Source organism: Salvelinus alpinus, chromosome 1, assembly GCF_045679555.1.
Source record: "Salvelinus alpinus chromosome 1, SLU_Salpinus.1, whole genome shotgun sequence".
In the NCBI taxonomy this organism is placed as follows: domain Eukaryota; kingdom Metazoa; phylum Chordata; class Actinopteri; order Salmoniformes; family Salmonidae; genus Salvelinus; species Salvelinus alpinus.
In genome coordinates, this window is record NC_092086.1 from 36,319,592 (window position 1) to 36,338,204 (window position 18,613).

At 43.3% G+C, this 18,613-nt stretch overlaps 1 protein-coding gene across 4 annotated transcripts in view; it reads right to left on the reverse strand.

Annotated features, from left to right (window-relative positions):
• LOC139574414 (nucleolar transcription factor 1-like) overlaps nt 1–18,613 on the reverse strand; it is a 21,020-nt gene continuing 2,407 nt past the window's right edge. For 2 of the 4 annotated variants that reach the window (XM_071398968.1, XM_071398959.1), the window contains exons 2-21: nt 17,472–17,569; nt 17,158–17,330; nt 16,921–17,004; nt 16,583–16,738; nt 16,346–16,410; nt 7,752–7,878; nt 7,504–7,614; nt 7,247–7,380; nt 6,991–7,132; nt 6,846–6,887; nt 4,536–4,631; nt 4,179–4,334; nt 3,815–3,961; nt 3,599–3,709; nt 3,423–3,511; nt 3,126–3,315; nt 2,976–3,023; nt 2,780–2,848; nt 2,567–2,680; nt 1–2,453 (exon numbers count right to left, since the gene is read on the reverse strand). In XM_071398968.1, the coding sequence (XP_071255069.1) occupies nt 2,331–2,453; nt 2,567–2,680; nt 2,780–2,848; nt 2,976–3,023; nt 3,126–3,315; nt 3,423–3,511; nt 3,599–3,709; nt 3,815–3,961; nt 4,179–4,334; nt 4,536–4,631; nt 6,846–6,887; nt 6,991–7,132; nt 7,247–7,380; nt 7,504–7,614; nt 7,752–7,878; nt 16,346–16,410; nt 16,583–16,738; nt 16,921–17,004; nt 17,158–17,330; nt 17,472–17,553 (2,259 nt within the window). In that variant the 5' untranslated portion in view covers nt 17,554–17,569 and the 3' untranslated portion in view covers nt 1–2,330. The remainder of the gene's footprint in view (nt 2,454–2,566; nt 2,681–2,779; nt 2,849–2,975; nt 3,024–3,125; nt 3,316–3,422; nt 3,512–3,598; nt 3,710–3,814; nt 3,962–4,178; nt 4,335–4,535; nt 4,632–6,845; nt 6,888–6,990; nt 7,133–7,246; nt 7,381–7,503; nt 7,615–7,751; nt 7,879–16,345; nt 16,411–16,582; nt 16,739–16,920; nt 17,005–17,157; nt 17,331–17,471; nt 17,570–18,613) is intronic. The other 2 variants (XM_071398977.1, XM_071398986.1) reach the window with 2 other exon arrangements.

Genomic DNA, 18,613 nt, shown 5'->3' on the forward strand with positions numbered 1-18,613 from the left:
TACTTTATTAAAGACCAAGTTTATTTGCCAAATGCTTAAATAGCAGGGACATGACACCCTCCGCTATAGAAAACATCAAAAATGTGTCAAATGATCAGCAGTACAAATCTGTAAAGCCGTTCTCATTTAGTCATTTATACAAAGAAACCAACACGGGGAGAGATAACTAAAACGGACAAATACAATCAAAAACGTTTCCCCTGCAAGCAATGGACTCACGCCTCAGATGGAGCCACTGACAAGACTTGGCCAAATAAATCAAACTACAAATCAAAGTAATTCCACACAATACAAAAAAAGCAATATTTACAAATACCATTCAACAGTATGTTGTATCCCCATTGGCAACACCTTTCCCCAAATCCCTTTTCCCGAATCCAGTATCCCACCCTCCATAATATTTCCCACATTCCCTTCACCAAATCATATATAGCCCACCATGCTGGTGTTATTCAGTCAACAATTATGAGATTTAGAAATGGACTAACTCAGTCCCATTTAAAACTGGGGCCATTGTTAACCCATTGTACTGTCCTGGAAACAAGTTAAACTTATGACATAACCTGTCCAGTGGGTCGTCTAACGCAGCTGGCCTTGTGCTGGTAACCAACAGGACCACACATGACTCGGCTTCAATCATTTTGAGATAAGAACATTAAAAAAATCTACATCAAGGTATTTGTGTGGTAATGGGATGAGATGTGCCTCCTACACCACGCAGGCACATACATCCTTCACAGATTGCAGTCGGGTTCTGTACCCTTCTCCCCTAAGTGCAAACTCGTTCACTGCACCTCAAGGATTTAAAAGCATGCGACTGGTGTAAGAAACATGTTTAGGAACTCCGTCTAGCCCATTCTCTCACCAAGCAAATGTTTTTTTAATCCTTGGGGAGTAGAGAAGTACACACATGGAGAAGGGTAGATAATCAAAGCCACAGTCAAACACAGGATGCAGACAGCACACACCAATGCTGTCGCTCTCACACAAACACATGAAGGGGCTGAACAGTTGACCACAGGAAGTATGGGACAGGCTTACATTAAGTGCAAAGCTTTTTTGGGATACTTCGACTAAAAGAATATCGGGGTTGGGGTCAATTTTATTTTATTTAGAAGAACTAAATGGATCCATTTCAATCTATTCCTGATTTCAAATGGAACTGACCACAGCCCTCAACATTATTAAAACAAATTCATTAAATCAGATTTAGATCAAATAGAAGTGTAAAACAGTGGTTCAAGGAAGAAATCAAAACCAATATTAAATCTGTTTGGAATTAAATCTCATATCTGCAGTCCGGGCAAAAATAACTACTCTGTAAGAGTGGCAAGCAAAAACTCTTAATCGATAAACAATATATTCCTTTGATACCACGAAGAAACATTCATTATTTATTCTGTTCAACAGGCCAGTGGATGAACAAATCTAAACTGAAAAATCAACATGAGAACCAACATAAGTCAAACAGAATTGTCTTGGACTTGCTCCACAAAGACCCTTGAAATTGTCCCCCAAAAAAGCTTGGACGCATTTCTATGTAGCATAAATAAATAGACTGTCAGTCACCTTTGAACATGAATACCTGTCAAAGACAGGTAAAAGCCATTTTTCTAAATGCATCCAAATCTAACTAAAACTGTGGATGAATACATCTCTAAATTTCCAGCAACAACAAGAGACATTCATAATGGCTTAATTTTTCCTGAAGATACCACCTCGTTAAGAACCTAATAATTAAAACATACACATTGAGAGCAGGAAGAAAGTTGAGAGGCGCTGAAGAACAAAAGACTAAAGGAAACATTCTCAAGAGTGCAATTATTTGGTCCCCTGCACCCCCACCCCAAAATAATCCCAGACAAATAGGTTCTTTGGCTCTAGGAGGCCTGTTCACAACTCCCCGCTCCTCCCTTCACAACCGTGGCCTCTAGCATCTGACAGACACTGACAAAACAGGATGGGGCCAAAATCAAGTCACCCAAAAAAAAGCTAATAGAAACCTATTGGCCACAGAATATAGAAAGGAAGCCAAATGTCCCCACCTGAACCCAGCGTTGTGTGGGCTGGGCAGGGGAGCAGATCAAGGCAGGGTTGGAGGAATAACAGATGAAGGTCATGATGTAGTGGTGTTAGGGTCTTCACCCTCCTTGTACAGAACACCAATGAAGAAACACAGAAGAGAGAAAGCGAGTGAGAAATGGACATGGTGGGGCAGAGGCTCCCTCTGGTGGTGGGTTGTGAGGAGAGCAGGGCCGGCGCAGTGGCAGCGCTCCCTGAACTCTTGGCTCAGCGCTGCTCAGTCTCTCTTGGGTCACAACGGACCATTTTCAGTCTGAATCAGAGTCCGACGTCTCCACTGAGCTCGAATCACTGCTGCTACTCCCCTCCGACTTGTTCTCTTTATCCTCCGCCTCCTCATCATCGTTGTCATCATCGTTGTCTTCCTCATTCTGCAAGAGGAGGTGTCGCACAACAAGAACATTAGCCTCATGTCATGTCAGTCAAGGGCACCATTATAATTTCCAACAGCAATGATGAATTTCACACAAGTCTGAAAACTAACATCGTCGTCATCATCATCTTCCTCCTCACTGTCCTCTGCACTGGACGAATCGTTATCTGATGAGGCAGCCTCCTTCTCTTCCTCCTCCTCATCATCATCCTCGTCCTCTGTGTCCTGGGGGAAGATTAATTGTCAGAGATGAATGATATTTGAATTAGAGCAGAGTAGTAAAAGTAGAGTGGTAATGATAAACTGAACAGAGCTGGGACTTACCGACTTCTTGGTTACCTTGGCCTTAACTTTGGCTGCAGTGCCTCCTGGTTTCACTGGGGTTTTTCTTTTCTGAGGAAGACAATAGGAGATTAAGATTAACACTCAGTTTGTTTACATGTTAATTTTCCAGCAACTACAGGGAGAGTTTGTGAATACTCTCACTCTAAGGCATAATAGAATAGTACGGACAACTTACTTGTGAGTTGTACTCCTTGTACACATTTCTTTCTTGTGAGGACAAGCTCTGTGAAAGCAGGGACATTTTAATTTGTCAGGTCATTACAGGCACACAATTGCTAGGATGTTCAATGCACTTAGTGTCGGCAACAAATCAAATATGGCGTACCGCCAGCCACCGCTCCAGCTCTATTTTGTACAGCTTCTGTTTCTCCTCAGCGATCTTTTTGTAGCGGTCTTTCTCCTTCTGGGGCTGCCTCTGCCAGCGGCCCCCGATCTCCCCCATGCGCTCCTTCATAGGGAGGTGGTTCAGCTCTCCGTTGGACAGCATCTCCTGAGAGAACTTCTGATAGCCATTCCTGAAAGGTACGTGTACAAATCCAAGATCAATATAGTTATAGTTGAACACAGTGAAGTAAGCTTATCAAAAACACAGACAGAAACACTCCATCAGAAATACACTCACGATGGGGGTTTCTTGGGTTCACCGTCAAATTTCATTTTCTTCCCTGAAGCAATGATGGTTGCAGGAGAGCGCATCTCACTCAGTTCCCTCTGTCAGCAAAAAGAGTGCCAGTAAGTCTCAATGGACACTTAAATGTCTGGGGCCTCTGCCTTTCAGACACATTGGATTCCACTTACCTCGTATCGTTTCTGGTCCTCAGCTGCCTTCTTGATCCACATGATCTTCTCCTTCTTCTCCATGGTGTTCCAAGTGGCTTCCATGGCTTTCTGGGCTTTTGGCCGGTCGTTCTGTAAAGCACAGGAAGAATGAGGTAGATAGTAAGGACAAGGGGAGAAGGAGTTGACATGCTTTAAAAGGCAGTCCTGATCCAAGGCCATAGTTGTGTCACCCACCTTGAACCTGGCCAGGTAGTCTCCTATGACGCTCTGCTGCCAGATGTCCTGTGCAGTCTTGGGGGTGTCTGGCAGCCGGCTGCGCTCCTCTTGTCCCTTCTTCACAGACTCTGCCTTCAGGACCGTCTCAAGACGCTTGTACTTCTCCTACAGGGGGAAGACAACGTCAGTTATTTAGCTAACAATCACAGGTAGAGGCTGAAACCAGAAATCCCCTTTCATCGACACAAACTGATGCCATATAATTGATGCGGTCATGCATTGTACTGCATTTTATAACATAGATATTTATATACTGCATCTTACTGCTCAGAACCCTCCCTCAGCTGCACTATGGTAGTGTGTATTAAACTGGGGTGTGTACCTTCTTCTTATCTGAGAGCTCGTTCCACATGCGTGCCAGCAGCCTGGTGAGCTCACTGTCAGACAGGTCTGGTCGCTCTTGCTGCAGCTTGGGACGTTTCTCTTCAGAGAAGATGAACATGGCCGAGATGGGCCTTTTGGGCTTCTCTGGGCTAGGCTGCAATTTAAGCGATGGGAGCTTTTTTCAATTCAAAACAACTTTATTGATCCCCTCTGAAATAATGCATACTACAGTCAATATCTATTTTGTCTGAGATTGATAAAATGAGTAATCTCCATTTCATACTTCCTTATGATTGTTATTGTGAAATATGTGGAGCTGATGAGGTGAGTGATACTGACACATTGTGGGACTTACCTTTGCTCTGCTCCTTTTGCTGCCCCCGCTGCCCTTCTTAAAGCCAATCATCTTCTGCTCCCCCAGCACACGCTGCTGCTCCTCCTCTGATATACTCTGCAGACAGACAGACACTGAGTAAATAACATACATACTGCCTCTGCTCTCATTCACTAGATACAGTTGAAGTCGGATGTTTACATACACCTTAGCCAAATACATTTAAACTCAGTTTCACAATTCCTGACATATAATCCCAGTAAAAATTCCCTGTCTTAGGATCAACACTTTATTTTAAGAATGTGAAATGTCAGAATAATAGTAGAGAGAATGATTTATTTCAGCTTTTATTTATTTCATCACATCAATTATTATTGGGTGGCATCGCCTTTAAATCAGGTTCAGGTTTGTAGGCCTCCTTGCTAGCACATGCCATTTCAGTTATACCCACACATTTTCTATAGGATTGAGGTCAGGGCTTTGTGATGGCCACTCCAATACCTTGACTTTGTTGTCCTTAAGCCATTTTGCCACAACTTTGGAAGTATGCTTGGGGTCATTGTACATTTGGAAGACCCATTTGCGACCAAGCTTTAACTTCGTGACTGATGTCTTGAGATGTTGCTTCAATATATCCACGTAATTTTCCTCCCTCATGATTCCATCTATTTTGTTAAGTGCACCAGTCCCTCCTGCAGCAAAGCACCCCCACAACATCATGCTGCCACCCCCGTGCTTCACTGTTGGGATGGTGTTCTTCGGCTTGCAAGCCGCCCCCTTTTTCCTCCAAACATAACGATGGTCATTATGGCCAAACAGTTCTATTTTTTTGTCATCAGACCAGAGGACATTTCTCCAAAAAGTACGATCTTTGTCCCCATGTGCAGTTGCAAACCGTAGTCTGGCTTTTTAAAATCTCGTTTTGGAGCAGTGGCTTCTTCCTTGCTGAGCGGCCTTTCAGGTTATGTCAATATAGGACTCGTTTTACTGTAGATATAGATACTTTTGGACCTGTTTCCTCCAGCATCTTCACAAGGTCCTTTGCTGTTGTTCTAGAATTGATTTGCACTTTTCGCACCAAAGTACGTTCATCTCTAGGAGACAGAACACGTCTCCTTCCTGAGCGGTTTGACGGCTGCGTGGTCCCATGGTGTTTATACTTGCGTACTATTGTTTGTACAGATGAATGTGGTACCTTCAGGTGTTTGGAAATTGCTCCCAAGGATGAACCAGACTTGTGGAGGTCTACACATTTTTTTCTGAGGTCTTGGCTGATTTCTTTTGATATTCCCATGATGTCAAGCAAAGAGGCACTGAGTTTGAAGGTAGGCCTTGAAATACATGCACAGGTACACCTCCAATTGACTCAAATGATGTCAAATAGCCTATCAGAAGCTTCTAAAGCCATCATTTTTTGGAATTTTCCAAGCTGTTTAAAGGCACAGTCAACTTAGTGTATGTACATTTCTGAACCACTGGAATTGTGATAGTGAATTTATAAGTGAAATAATCTGTCTGTAAACAATTGTTGGAAAAATGACTTGTGTCATGCAAAGTAGATGTCCAAACCGACTTGCCAAAACTATAGTTAGTTAACAAGAAATTTGTGGAGTGGTTGAAAAACAAGTTAATGACTCCAACCTAATACCCCGACTACACCGCAAGAGTCGGAAAATAAATGTAGAAATCTATGTTATTCAATTATTGCACCCACACTGCTCGCGCGCGTCTGCATTGCTAAAATAGAAGTCCTTTCTATTTCTGACGCAGATCACGCTGCAAGTCCTGCATCTCCCATCTCCTCGTTGGTTTATAGAAGCAGGTACCCACGTGCCTTCTCCTCATTGGTTATATCCACGTGGGTGATTGAAAGACGAACTGTGTTGCCGGTCGTGGTAATACTATGAAAGTTTAGATGCGATCACCATATAAGTTCAAAGATGAAAAAGCCTGGAAGGAGATGACTAGAAACAATTCGGTTGACCGTTTTATGTGTGGATTAATTGTCGGAGTAGAGAACCTTGTGCATTTCTGGTAAAATAACAACTCAATGGTTATATCCCAGGACAAATTAGCTAGCAACAGCAAGCTAGCTAAATTGCAATACATGTTTAATGCTTTTCGACCTGTCCCCAAATTAATGTAATTGGTTCAGAGTTTGTTTTGATATTTTAACCTGCGTGTCGTGATCATGTTTGGTGTTGGGAGACAAAATAAATGTATGCACGATGGCACACGCGCGCAGCCGGTTTGGGTTCCGTGTAAGTGCATGTAAACTTCCGACTTCAACTGTATATAGACACACACATACATGTAGAAAAACAAACTTACACAAAGAAACCGGTTCATCTCGACTTCGTATTCTTTTTTTCTCTGAAAAACAGAATTGTGAAAACCTGAGCACTTAAGACTTCTGACAACATGTCCAAAAAGTCAACAATGGAGTGAACAGTCCACCTGCTAGTGAAGTACAGACCTGCTCGCAGCGTTTCTGGTAGCCGTCCTTCTCGTTCTGTTTCAGCAGCTTCCACTGCTGGCTGCACATGACCATGCGCTCTGTACTGGGCACGTCCTTCATACTGGACATCAACTCAGCACAGAACATGGAGTAACCATTCCTAAAACACACACAGAATACACAACACGGTCACAACCCTCGTCACCATGTCCAGTTAACAGTGTGATCACACAGTGGTAAGATTAAAAGTGTGCTGGTGGGGATTAGTACTCACGGGGGTGGTTTGTCTGGTCTGCCATCAGATTTGTCCTTCAGATGTCTCTCAGCCTTGGTGAGGGTGGACTTGACGATGTCCTCGTTGCTCATGTTGAGCTCTGGGTGAGTCTCAATGAAGCCCTTCATCACCTCCTGTGGAAAACAAACAGGGGTCACGGGATAAAAAATCTATTAACCCTCTTGGAAATACACAAGTCAGGCAAGTAATTTGGCCATCTTCAGAGTCTTGTGCCTCATATTTGAGGATGCTCTCACCTCATATGCTTTGTGCATCTCCAGGGACTTGGCAATCCACTTGAGTCTCTTTTTGTCTGACAGCTGTGTCCACTGCTTCCCAAGACTGTCTTTAATGTCTTTGGTGGTCGCCTAGTAACAGATATTATAGATTCAAGAACATATACGTTGCTTCAGATGGACATAGTTCAACTTTAGCATGTTAGCATTGAGTGTGAACATTGTGTTTTTGTAGGTGCTAACAAACGGTCCTGAAAAGCGTAACTCACATCTGCGTGTGTTTTGAGGAAGGCCTTCTTCTCGTGACTGTACCATAGCTGCTGAGGCGTCCTGGGTTTCTCTGGCACATTAGAACCTTTCTTTGCCATGCTCTCCACCAGGTCGGGATGGTCCTCCCTATAGTCACACAGAAACCCAATGACTACTGTGAGAGAGAGACAGCTGCATGTGAGCTCTCACATTTTTCAACATGTTTTTTACAAAAGGCTACACTTGGAGATTTTTCGGCAGGGACATATGCAGGATGCTACCCTCCACAGCATGGTCTTCGAACCTAAAACCTAATTTTGACCAAAATTAACCAGAGAGATTACTGCTACCAAGGTTTCCTTTTTCCAAGCGATACGGAGGGTGCTCTAGCAAACAAACAGCAGAGAACTGATGATACCGTCCAACCTGGAACTGAGTGAGTAGTGTTTGGTCTGATGCTATTTTGAAAGCCAAGAAGGAAAAAAAAGATTTAAAAAGTACATTACAATAATATTTCACTTTATGGGGACTGAATGCTGAGTTAAGGCTGCCTGGCTTGCAAGGACAGACCAAATATAACTTCAATTAGCACGAAGGTGTGAAGTAAAGGCTGTCGAGGCCTTTGGGCCCAACAAGTGGCAGGAATCTTTGAAGCGCCCTTTGAAGCCCCCTCCTACTGTTCAAAGACCATTCACTGGCATTTTCTACAAGAAATCTACTTCCAGAAATAAAAGCTTCTCCCAAGTGGGTGTGACAACTACTCCCGTTGCCTGCTGGATTCCACCTGGCGATCTGTTCACAGTCTGTCTGGTACAGGTACCCCCATCACACTCCCCTCTCTCCAGCACACACGCACTGTTGGGGCGAGTTACTCTGAACTTACAATGGCTTATTTTTTTCTTGTGCATTTTTTTAGTTGCCTCATGACTCCTGCATGCTTTGTTGTATACAAACTTTCTTTACCAAACCATGGGACAGACTGTTTGTTCCCACACTCGGGACTCTGACTCTATTGGTTACACCGACTTTTGACCTTCCATCCTATTCTAACCACCTCTCCCCGGCTTTGCATTCATGTTACCTGATGAAATTGCTGTACAATAGGGTCTTGTTGCCATCTGATGCACATTCAGATGTCATAAATCAACACTGCAGAGCTCTCCCTGTAATATACCGTGCCTTGATTGTATTACTGTTGATGACATCTGGAAATGTGCAGGTACACCCTAGCCCATCTACTGTTGCTAGCTCCAATTCTGACTTGTGCTCTGCTATCTGCTTCACTGATTTCTGCTCTCGTAAAAGCCTGGGTTTTCTGCACGTTAACACTAGAAGCTTATTACCTAAAATGTATCAATTGAAAGTGTGGGTTCACAGCTCCAGATGTGTTTGTCATTACTAATACGTGGTTAAGGAAGAGTGTTTTGAATACTGATGTTAACCTTTCTGGTTATAACCTTTTTTGGCAATAGAGATCTTCCAAAGGTGGGGGAGTGGCAATCTTTACCAAGGATCACCTTCAGTGCTTGGTTGTCTCCACCAAGTCTGTCTCCGAACAATTTGATTTGCTGGTTTTAATCATTAAAACTTTCAAATAGCTTTTTGTTGACTGTTGCTGGGTGCTATCGTCCTCCATCAGCACCGGCCTGTACCCTAACTGCCCTAAGACATGCTTAAACCACCTGACCATGTCCTAAAGCAATGAGACTCCTTAAATCTTTCTCAGATTATTACCAATCCCACAAGGTATGACTCCAAACACCCAGAAAAGGCTACTCTCCTCAATGTTAACCTCACAAATAATCCTGATAGATATCAGTCTGGTGTTTTCTGTAATGACCTTAATGAACACTGTTTTACAGCCTGTGTTCGTAATGGCTGGTCAGTGAAACGACCTGTCATAGTCGCTTGCTAAAAAAACTTTAAATGAGCAAGTCTTCCTTCATGAACTGGCCTCTAAAATGGTATATAATCAGCTTGATCCCCTGTCGAAGACGCTTGGACCTTCTTTTTTGATATTTTTAGTGGTATTGTTAATAACAAACACGCATACAAAGAAAATGAGAATTAAAAACCGGTTCAGCCCCTGGTTCAACCATGATCTTGCAGTTACTCCACCTCAAGAATTGCATTAGGCGAAAGGCTCGGCACACGCATACTCAGGCTGATGGGCTCTCGTTCAGGCAAATGAGAAATAAGTGCACTCAGACTATCCAGAAGGCCAAAGTTAGTTACTTTAAGGAGCAGTTCTCTCTCTATGGGTCTAACCCCAAGAAGCTCTGGAAAACAGTTAAAGACATGGAGAATAAACCCTCCTCCTCACAGCTGCCCATGTCCCTTAATGTTGATGATGTGGTTGTTACTGACAAGAAGCACATGGCTGAGCTCTTTAATAACCACTTCATTAAGTCAGGATTCCTATGACTCAGCCATGCCTCATTGCCCGTCCAACATTTCCTCATCTCCCACCCCATCTAATGCGACTATCTCTGATGCTTCCTTCTCCCTCTTTTTCCTCTGCCCTACAACAAAGTTTCTCCATGCAGGCAGTCACGGAGTGCGAGGTGCTAAAGGAGCTACTTAAATTTGACCCCAAAAAAACATCTGGGTCAGATGGTTTCGACCCTTTCTTCTTTAAGGCTGCTGCACCTATCATCGCCAAGCCTATCGCTGAACTTTTAACCAGTCTCTCCTTTCTGGGGCGGTTCCCATTGCTTGGAAGGCAGCCACGGCTCATCCTTTATTTAAAGGGGGAGATCAATCTGATCCGAACTGTTATAGGCCTATTTCTATTTTGCCCTGTTTATCAAAAGTGTTGGAAAAACTATAATAATCAACTGACTGGCTTTCTTGATGTCTATAGTATTCTATTGGGTATGCAATCTGGTTTCAGCTCAGGTTATGGATGTGTCACTGCAACCTTAAAGGTCCTCAATGATGTCACCATTGCCCTTGATTCTAAGCAATGTTGTGCTGCTATTTTTATTGACTTCGCCAAAGCTTTGATACGGTAGACCATTCCATTATTGTGGGCTGGCTAAGGAGTATTGGTGTCTCGGAGGTGTCTTTGGCCTGGTCTGCTAACTTCCTCTCTCAGAGTGCAGTGTATAAAAGTCAGAAAATCTGCTGTCTCAGCCACTGCCTGTCATCAAGGGAGTACCCCAAGGCTCGATCCTAGGCCCCACGCTCTTCTCAATTTACATCAACAACATAGCTCAGGCAGTAGGAAGCTCTCACATCCATTTAAATGCAGATGATAGTCTTATACTCAGCTGGCCCTTCCCCGGATTTTGTGTTAAATGCTCTACAACAAAGCTTTTAGTGTCCAACAAGCTCTCTAATAGAGGTCGACCGATTATGATTTTTCAACGCCGATACCAATTATTGGAGGACCAAAAAAAAAAGCCGATACCGATTACGTCGGCCGATTTTTATATATATATTTGTAATAATGACAATTACAACAATAGTAAATGAACACTTATTTTAACTTAATATAATAGATCAATAAAATCAATTAAGTCTCAAATAAATAATGAAACATGCTCAATTTAGTTTGTTTTTGCATATTTAAAGTGTTGGAGAAGAAAGTAAAAGTGCAATATGTGCCATGTAAAAAAGCTAACGTTTAAGTTCCTTGCTCAGAACATATGAAAGCTGGTGGTGCCTTTTAACATGTCTTCAATATTCCCAGGTAAGAAGTTTTAGGTTGTAGTTATTATAGGACTATTTCTCTCTATACCATTTGTATTTCATATACCTTTGACCTTTAAGAAAGGCATTGATGTTTATGGTTAGGTACACATTGGTGCGACGACAGTTCTTTTTTCACGAATGCGCTTGTTAAATCACCCGTTTGGCGAAGTAGGCTGTGATTCAATGCTAAATTAACAGGCACCGCATCGATTATATGCAACGTAGGACAAGCTATAATATATTCCCCCCCAAGCAGACACATCGATGGCCCTGAACGAACTTTATCTGACTCTTTGTAAACTGGAAACCACACACCCTGAGGCTGCATTCATCGTAGCTGGGGATTTTAACAAGGCTAATCTAAAAACAAAACTCCCTAAATTCTATCAGCATATCGATTGTGCTACCAGGGCTGGAAAAACCCTAGATCATTGTTATACTAATTTCCGCGACGCATATAAGGCCCTCCCCCGCCCCCCTTTCGGAAAAGCTGACCACGACTCCATTTTGTTGATTCCAGCCTACAAACAGAAACTAAAACAAGCTCCCGCGCTCAGGTCTGTTCAACGCTGGTCCGACCAATCTGATTCCACGCTTCAAGACTGCTTCGATCACGCGGATTGGAATATGTTCCGCATTGCGTCCAACAACAATATTGACGAATATGCTGATTCGGTGAGCGAGTTCATTAGGAAGTGCATTGACGATGTCGTACCCACAGCAACGATTAAAACATTCCCAAACCAGAAACCGTGGATTGGCGGCAGCATTCGCGTGAAACTGAAAGCGCGAACCACTGCTTTTAACCAGGGCAAGGTGACCGGAAGCATGACCGAATACAAACAGTGTAGCTATTCTCTCCGCAAGGCAATCAAACAGGCTAAGTCCCAGTACAGAGACAAAATCGAGTCGCAATTCAACAGCTCAGACACAAGAGGTATGTGGCAGGGTCTACAGTCAATCACGGATTACAAAAAGAAAACCAGCCCCGTCGCGGACCAGGATGTCTTGCTCCCAGACAGGCTAAACAACTTTTTTGCCCGCTTTGAGGACAATACAGTGCCACTGACACGGCCCCCTACCAAAACCTGCGGGCTCTCCTTCACTGCAGCCGAGGTGAGTAAAACATTTAAACGTGTTAACCCTCGCAAGGCTGCAGGCCCAGACGGCATTCCCAGCCGCGTCCTCAGAGCATGCGCAGACCAGCTGGCTGGTGTGTTTACGGACATATTCAATCAATCCTTATCCCAGTCTGCTGTTCCCACATGCTTCAAGAGGGCCACCATTGTTCCTGTTCCCAAGAAAGCTAAGGTAACTGAGCTAAACGACTACCGCCCCGTAGCACTCACTTCCGTCATCATGAAGTGCTTTGAGAGACTAGTCAAGGACCATATCACCTCCACCCTACCGGACACCCTAGACCCACTCCAATTTGCTTACTGACCCAATAGGTCCACAGACGACGCAATCGCAACCACACTGCACACTGCCCTAACCCATCTGGACAAGAGGAATACCCATGTGAGAATGCTGTTCATCGATTACAGCTCAGCATTTAACACCATAGTACCCTCCAAACTCGTCATCAAGCTCGAGACCCTGGGTCTCGACCCCGCCCTGTGCAACTGGGTCCTGGACTTCCTGACGGGCCGCCCCCAGGTGGTGAGGGTAGGTAACAACATCTCCACCCCGCTGATCCTCAACACTGGGGCCCCACAAGGGTGCGTTCTGAGCCCTCTCCTGTACTCCCTGTTCACCCACGACTGCGTGGCCATGCACGCCTCCAACTCAATCATCAAGTTTGCGGATGACACTACAGTGGTAGGCTTGATTACCAACAACGACGAGACGGCCTACAGGGAGGAGGTGAGGGCCCTCGGAGTGTGGTGTCAGGAAAATAACCTCACACTCAACGTCAACAAAACAAAGGAGATGATTGTGGACTTCAGGAAACAGCAGAGGGAGCACCCCCCTATCCACATCGACGGGTCAGTAGTGGAGAAGGTGGAAAGTTTTAAGTTCCTCGGTGTACACATCACGGACAAACTGAATTGGTCCACCCACACAGACAGCGTCGTGAAGAAGGCGCAGCAGCGCCTCTTCAACCTCAGGAGGCTGAAGAAATTCGGCTTGTCACCAAAAGCACTCACAAACTTCTACAGATGCACAATCGAGAGCATCCTGTCGGGCTGTATCACCGCCTGGTACGGCAACTGCTCCGCCCACAACCGTAAGGCTCTCCAGAGGGTAGTGAGGTCTGCAGAACGCATCACCGGGGGCAAACTACCTGCCCTCCAGGACACCTACACCACCCGATGTCACAGGAAGGCCATAAAGATCATCAAGGACAACAACCACCCAAGCCACTGCCTGTTCACCCCGCTATCATCCAGAAGGCGAGGTCAGTACAGGTGCATCAAAGCAGGGACCGAGAGACTGAAAAACAGCTTCTATCTCAAGGCCATCAGACTGTTAAACAGCCACCACTAACATTTAGCGGCCGCTGCCAACATACTGACTCAACTCCAGCCACTTAAAAATGGGAATTGATGGAAATTATGTAAAAATGTACCACTAGCCACTTTAAACAATGCCACTTAATATAATGTTTACATACCCTACATTACCCATCTCATATGTATATACTGTACTCTATATCATCTACTGCATCTTGCCATCTTTATGTAATACATGTACCACTAGCCACTTTAAACTATGCCACTTTATGTTTACATACCCTACAGTACTCATCTCATATGTATATACCGTACTCTATACCATCTACTGCATCTTGCCTATGCCGTTCTGTACCACCACTCATTCATATATCTTTATGTACATATTCTCTATCCCTTTACACTTGTGTGTGTATAAGGTAGTAGTTGTGGAATTGTTAGGTTAGATTACTTGTTGGTTATTACTGCATTGTCGGAACTAGAAGCACAAGCATTTCGCTACACTCGCATTAACATCTGCTAACCATGTGTATGTGACTAATAAAATTTGATTTGATTTGATTTAGCTAAATGAACTAGTAATATCATCAACCATGTGTAGTTAACTAGTGATTATGTTAAGATTGATTGTTTTTTATAAGTTTAATGCTAGCTAGCACCTTACCTTGGCTCCTTGCTGCACTCACATAACAGGTAGGCAGCCTGCCACGCAGTCTCCTCGTGGAGTGCAATGTAATCGGCCATAATCGGTGTCCAAAAATGCCGATTACCGATTGTTATGAAAACTTGAAATCGGCCCTAATTAAATCGCCCATTCCGATTAATCGGTCAACCTCTACTCTCTACCCTTAACCTTGTTCTGAACACCTCCAAAACAAAGGTCATGTGGTTTGGTAAGAAGAATGCCCCTCTTCCCACAGGTGTGATTACAACCTCTGAGGGTTTAGAGCTTGAGGTAGTCACCTCATACCAGTACTTGGGAGTATGGCTAGATGGTACACTGTCCTTCTCTCAGCACATACCAAATCTGCAGGCTAAAGTTAAATCTAGACTTGGTTTCCTCTATCATAATTGCTCCTCTTTCACCCCCAGCTACCAAACTAACCCTGATTCAGATGACCATCCTACCCATGCTAGATTACAGAGACATAATTTATAGATCGGCAGGTAAGGGTGCTCTCGAGCGGCTAGATGTTTTTTTAATCATTCGGACTTAAGATTTGCCACCAATGCTCCTTATTTAACTGGGCAAGTCAGTTAAGAACAAATTCTTATTTACAATGACGGCCTAGGAACAGTGGGAACGACAGATTTTTACCTTGTCAGCTCGTGGATTCAATCTAGCAACCTTTCGGTTACTGGCCCAACGCTCTAACCACTAGGCTACCTTCCCCCAAAACCACTTTCCATCAATTTGTATAGCAGACCCTCATGCCAAATTGAGTCGAAAGCTTTTTTGAAATCAACAAAGCATGAGAAGACTTTGCCTTTGTTTTGGTTGTTTGTTTATCAATTAGGGTGTGCAGGGTGAATACGTGGTCTGTCGTACGATAATATGGTAAGAAGCCAATTTGACATTTGCTCAGTACATTGTTTTCACTGAGGAAATGTACTAGTCTGCTGTTAATGATAACGCAGAGGATTTTCCCAAGGTTTCTGTTGACGCATATCCCACGGTAGTTATTGGGGTCAAATTTGTCTCTACTTTTGTGGATTGGGGTGATCAGTAGAACACATCACTGCACTCTATACTCCTCTGTAAACTGGTCATCTATGTATACCCATCGCAAGACCCACTGGTTGATGCTTATTTATAAAACCCTCTTAAGCCTCACTCCCTCCTATCTGAGATATCTACTGCAGCCCTCATCCTCATCCTCCACATACAAGCACACACATCCTTGGGTTGCTTCTCTTCTCAGTTCGCTGCAACTAGCGACTGGAACGAGCTGCAACAAACACTTAAACTGGACAGTTTATTCTCAAACTCTTCATTCAAAGACTCAATCATGGACACTCTTACTGACAGTTGTGGCTGCTTTGTGTGATGTATTATTGTCTCTACCTTCATGCCCTTCGTGCTGTTGTCTGTGCCCAATAATGTTTGTACCATGTTGTTATTATGTTGTGTTGCTACCATGCTGTGTTGTCATGTGTTGCTGCCTTGCTATGTTGTGGTCTTTGGTCTCTCTTTATGTAGTGTTGTTTTGTTTTTTGTCGTGATGTGTGTTGTCCTATATTTATATTTTATTTGTAATCCCAGCAGGAGGCCTTTTGCCTTTTGGTAGGCCGTCATTGTAAATAAGAATTTGTTCTTGACTGACTTGCCTAGTTGAATAAAGGTTAAATAAAAATAAACATATTCATCAAGCAAATTAAAACACATTCAACACAATGGAGAAATCCCCCCCTTTCAAATATATATTTCCTCCAGTTGCAGATAACCTAAATTTGAACCTTACCTGAACTTTGACATGCTGTGCCCAAACGTTTCTTTGTCTTTCTGGAAGTCTTCTAGATATTTTTTCTGTTGTCAAAAAAACAAGTCAGTCGACCATGAGCAACGTCAGCAAATTACTCAGTTCAAATAAATTGTATCTACCAGGGAGAACATATTTACCCCCCATCCCAAACGTCACTATATCCCTCCCTTTAATTGCATCTCTTCCTTTCCTTCCCACTCTCTCCCTGCTTCTGACCTTCTTTTTGTCGGGCAGCCCTCTGTACTTCATGGAGAGGATCTTGGTGAGGTCTAGGTTGCTCATCTCAGGGTGCAGCTTGGCATACTTGGCCCTCTTCTCAATGAAGAAGCGGAAATATGGCGTCAGGGGCTTTTTAGGGAAATCTGGATGCTTCTGTTCGGTGAAAAATAAAACAAAAGAACATTCGAAAGAACAATACCAAATAAGAGTAAAATTACACACAAAAATACAGTCAAATCAGTCATCAGATGACTGAATTTGCTAAGAAAATAATGTGTCACCTGTGAAAGTATCAACTGATAGTGTCTATCATAAAAAGAGGATATGCAGCTCACCTTCAGCTTCTTGCCCTTATACGGGTTCTTGATGAAGTCTTGGGCATCGAAAATCAGCTCTGTTAATGTGCGAAATTTACGGATCTGAACCAAAGACACAGAACAACAACATAAAACGCATTGCAGAGGCAAGATGCAGTATGTACATATTGAACTGACAAGAGTTGGAAATCCACTTTTATTCTCAAATACACAATACCCCAGTCCACAGTATAGCATGAAAGAGACATGGCGTACCACTTTGGAGACCTCGTTCCACTTCTGTTTGCACATCTCTCCTGTGAATGAGTTGAAGGCCACCTTCTCCCAGTCCAGATGGGACTCCGACGTCTTGTACTTGGCCAGGTCCTTCTGGGGAAGATTGACTTTCATGGCCTCTAGCAGATTCAGAAGGTCGTCCTGCGTCCACACTATAGCCACACAAAAACACACACATCAGCTTGCCTGTCCTGCAACCATTATCCTGGCTGAAGTGAAAAAAAATCATGAATTTTGCACAATATTCTGAAGGGGATGGAAGGAAGAAGTTCCATGTTGTGACTATATCTCACCTTGATTGACTACTATGATCTCACGTTGATTGACTATGATCTCACCTTGGTCTTTAGTGGACGCGTCCATTTCTCCATTCATCTGTATTTTCTTTAACCTACAAATAAACAAAACAGATCCTAATAAAACACTATCCCTTTCTTTTAATGGCTGTGAATAACATACAAGGTGCAGTGAGTCATTGTTAATCTTATCAACAATTTACTCTCACTACTGTGCCAGCAAAAAAAATCTACACGGGATACATAATAGCCAAGTTACCTATGCATACACCTAATGCATGCAAATATGAGAAAGTAACAGAAAACTACTTTGGCCAATGCTATGCCTTATGATATTAGGAAATATGTGGAAAGAACAATGCTTGGAGATTAAACACATTTGAAAATGGCATAGGTTAGAGGTTAAAAATGTATATCATTATACTAGTATATCGACTTGCATATTAAAATAAGTGTGTAAAATGTGATACCGAAAACAAGATTAATGGGACATAGATTATTCGACTGCTTTTAATCATTCCAAACAAGCGATTAGGTAAGAAATTCCAGCCTTTTAAAATCCTAGAAATTAAAATCGACCTCGACATGATGGTTATTAATGTTTATTACACCGCCCCTAAACGTTTACGCTACACGGTGAGACAGGCTATAGCTTGTGAGACGGTTTCACATCTCAAATAACACCGCAGAAGGCTACGACTGGTAATGTTCTCTATGTCGATTTGGAAAATAGGCTAGCTTATTCTACATTAAAGTAGCAACTCATTTTGCTTTCTGTCGACCATGTCTTCTGTCGGTCGGTAATGGAGGATTTTCTCGGAGTGGTGGTGGGGAGGTTCCACAGAAGGAGGAAGCGAATGTTTAGAGGCAGCTGTAGGCAACCAGCTGACTATGGACGGGAGATCTGCTTTCGGTCTCCAACGAAGGGGAATGGTGGCCAGGGAACAATACTACCAAATGAACCACTCGACAAAGCCACACTACCAACATTGAGCTGGAATTGAAACCTGCCTCCACCTTGAATCTTTATCGGCCGACTCTTGTGAGGGGCCAAAGAGGGATACATATTACGCTTTATAATAAATTAAATTGTTGGACATAGTCCTCAAAGACCCGTTTCTATGCTTTAATCGTTTTAG